Raw genomic sequence first — 1400 nt, 5'->3', positions numbered from 1 at the left:
GAAGCGTGAAGAAGACAAGGATGGGGGAGAGTCCCTCAGTCTCTCTCAACTCTGAAGGGAAGTAGAAAGGGGAGAGACCGAGAATAGGCGAGTAGAGCTAGGGTTTCTTTTTTTTTTTTTGCGGGACGTCGTTTGGGAATGGGTTTTTTCTTTACATTTGCACCGGTTCGGACTTTAAAACCAGGCCGGTTCGCCAGTTTTCCACTAAACCGTCCCGTTCAAACTAGTTTCGACCGGTTTTCTTTCTTGTCCGGTCGTATGTATCATTCGAACCGATTCTATTACCGGTTTCACTAGTTTTTTGGTCTAATCATCTGAATCGGTCCGATTTTGACAACTATGCTCACTCTCACCCAAGGTTCAGAAAACTGGACCGATCATCAAACTGATCTAACTACTAGTTTACTGGTCCAACTGGTGGTTCAACCGGAAAAACCGTTTCAGAATAAAATAATAAATAAATTATAAATAAACATCATAAAATATAATTATAGTCTAATATAAATCTTAAATAATTGTGGTCTTCCATTCACTACTTGTAAAGCAACATATTTCCAAGCTAAATTTGTTTTTCCCTGTAAATTAGAAGAACCTTGCGACTGACTGTTGTTAGAACTAGGAGGATTAGGATTAGCAGTATCATTCGAATTAGGAGGATTGGCAGGCGAATTATTACTAACAGATGCATTGTTATCAGCAACTGCTTCTTGATTACTACCTCCGTCCATAACTGAAATCAATAAATTATAATCACCCCTAAATTAATTCAAAAGAGCAACATAACAAATAACAAAACATCAGCATAACAAAATTACAGATTATAGATTCAGAAATCACAAGATTACAGTGCCATAACAACAACAGCAGCATAACAAATTAACAACTAATAACTCCTGAATTAATTCCAAATAGTAGCATTACAAATAATTAATTAATTACTTATAAATTAATTCAAAATAGCAACCAAAGTACCTAACAACAACAACAACAATAGCATAATAGCAACCTAACAACAACAACAACAACAACATAACAAGACCCTCAACAACAGCGGCAGCATAATCACAAAATCAACCTTAAAACCCTGAAAGTGAAACAGAGTAACACTCGACAGAAATCAATAAAGCACAGTGTTGCTTACCTTCCACTGACGGTAGGAAGACGACGGCGAGACGACGAAGACGCGACGGTGACACCACGGCGCAGCAGCTGGAGGCCTCAACACCACCTAGGGAATGGATGACGTAGAGCTAGAACAGAAGGTTGGCCATATGGGATTGGGACAGGGGAAGGAGGAGGCCGCAGAGACGCCAACAACCACGGACGGCAGTGACGATTCCGTTCAGGGGAAGGGAAGGTGTGGCCGTTTGGGTAGGAGCTAGGGCTTGTTGGGTGTCTTT

General features: G+C 40.4%; 1 protein-coding gene across 1 annotated transcript in view; it reads right to left on the bottom strand.

Moving 5' to 3' along the window:
* The window catches only part of LOC107620207 (protein argonaute 7), a 7423-nt gene that overhangs the window by 4478 nt on the left and 1545 nt on the right, over nucleotides 1-1400 (bottom strand). The window contains exons 3-5 of the mRNA XM_016322407.2: nucleotides 1142-1250; nucleotides 973-1006; nucleotides 593-756 (exon numbers count right to left, since the gene is read on the bottom strand). Of these exons, the coding sequence (XP_016177893.1) occupies nucleotides 593-756; nucleotides 973-1006; nucleotides 1142-1250 (307 nt within the window). The remainder of the gene's footprint in view (nucleotides 1-592; nucleotides 757-972; nucleotides 1007-1141; nucleotides 1251-1400) is intronic.

Source organism: Arachis ipaensis, chromosome B10, assembly GCF_000816755.2.
Source record: "Arachis ipaensis cultivar K30076 chromosome B10, Araip1.1, whole genome shotgun sequence".
Lineage (NCBI taxonomy): Eukaryota > Viridiplantae > Streptophyta > Magnoliopsida > Fabales > Fabaceae > Arachis > Arachis ipaensis.
Note: the sequence above shows the minus strand (reverse complement) of the source record. Positions and strands in the feature narration are given on the sequence as shown.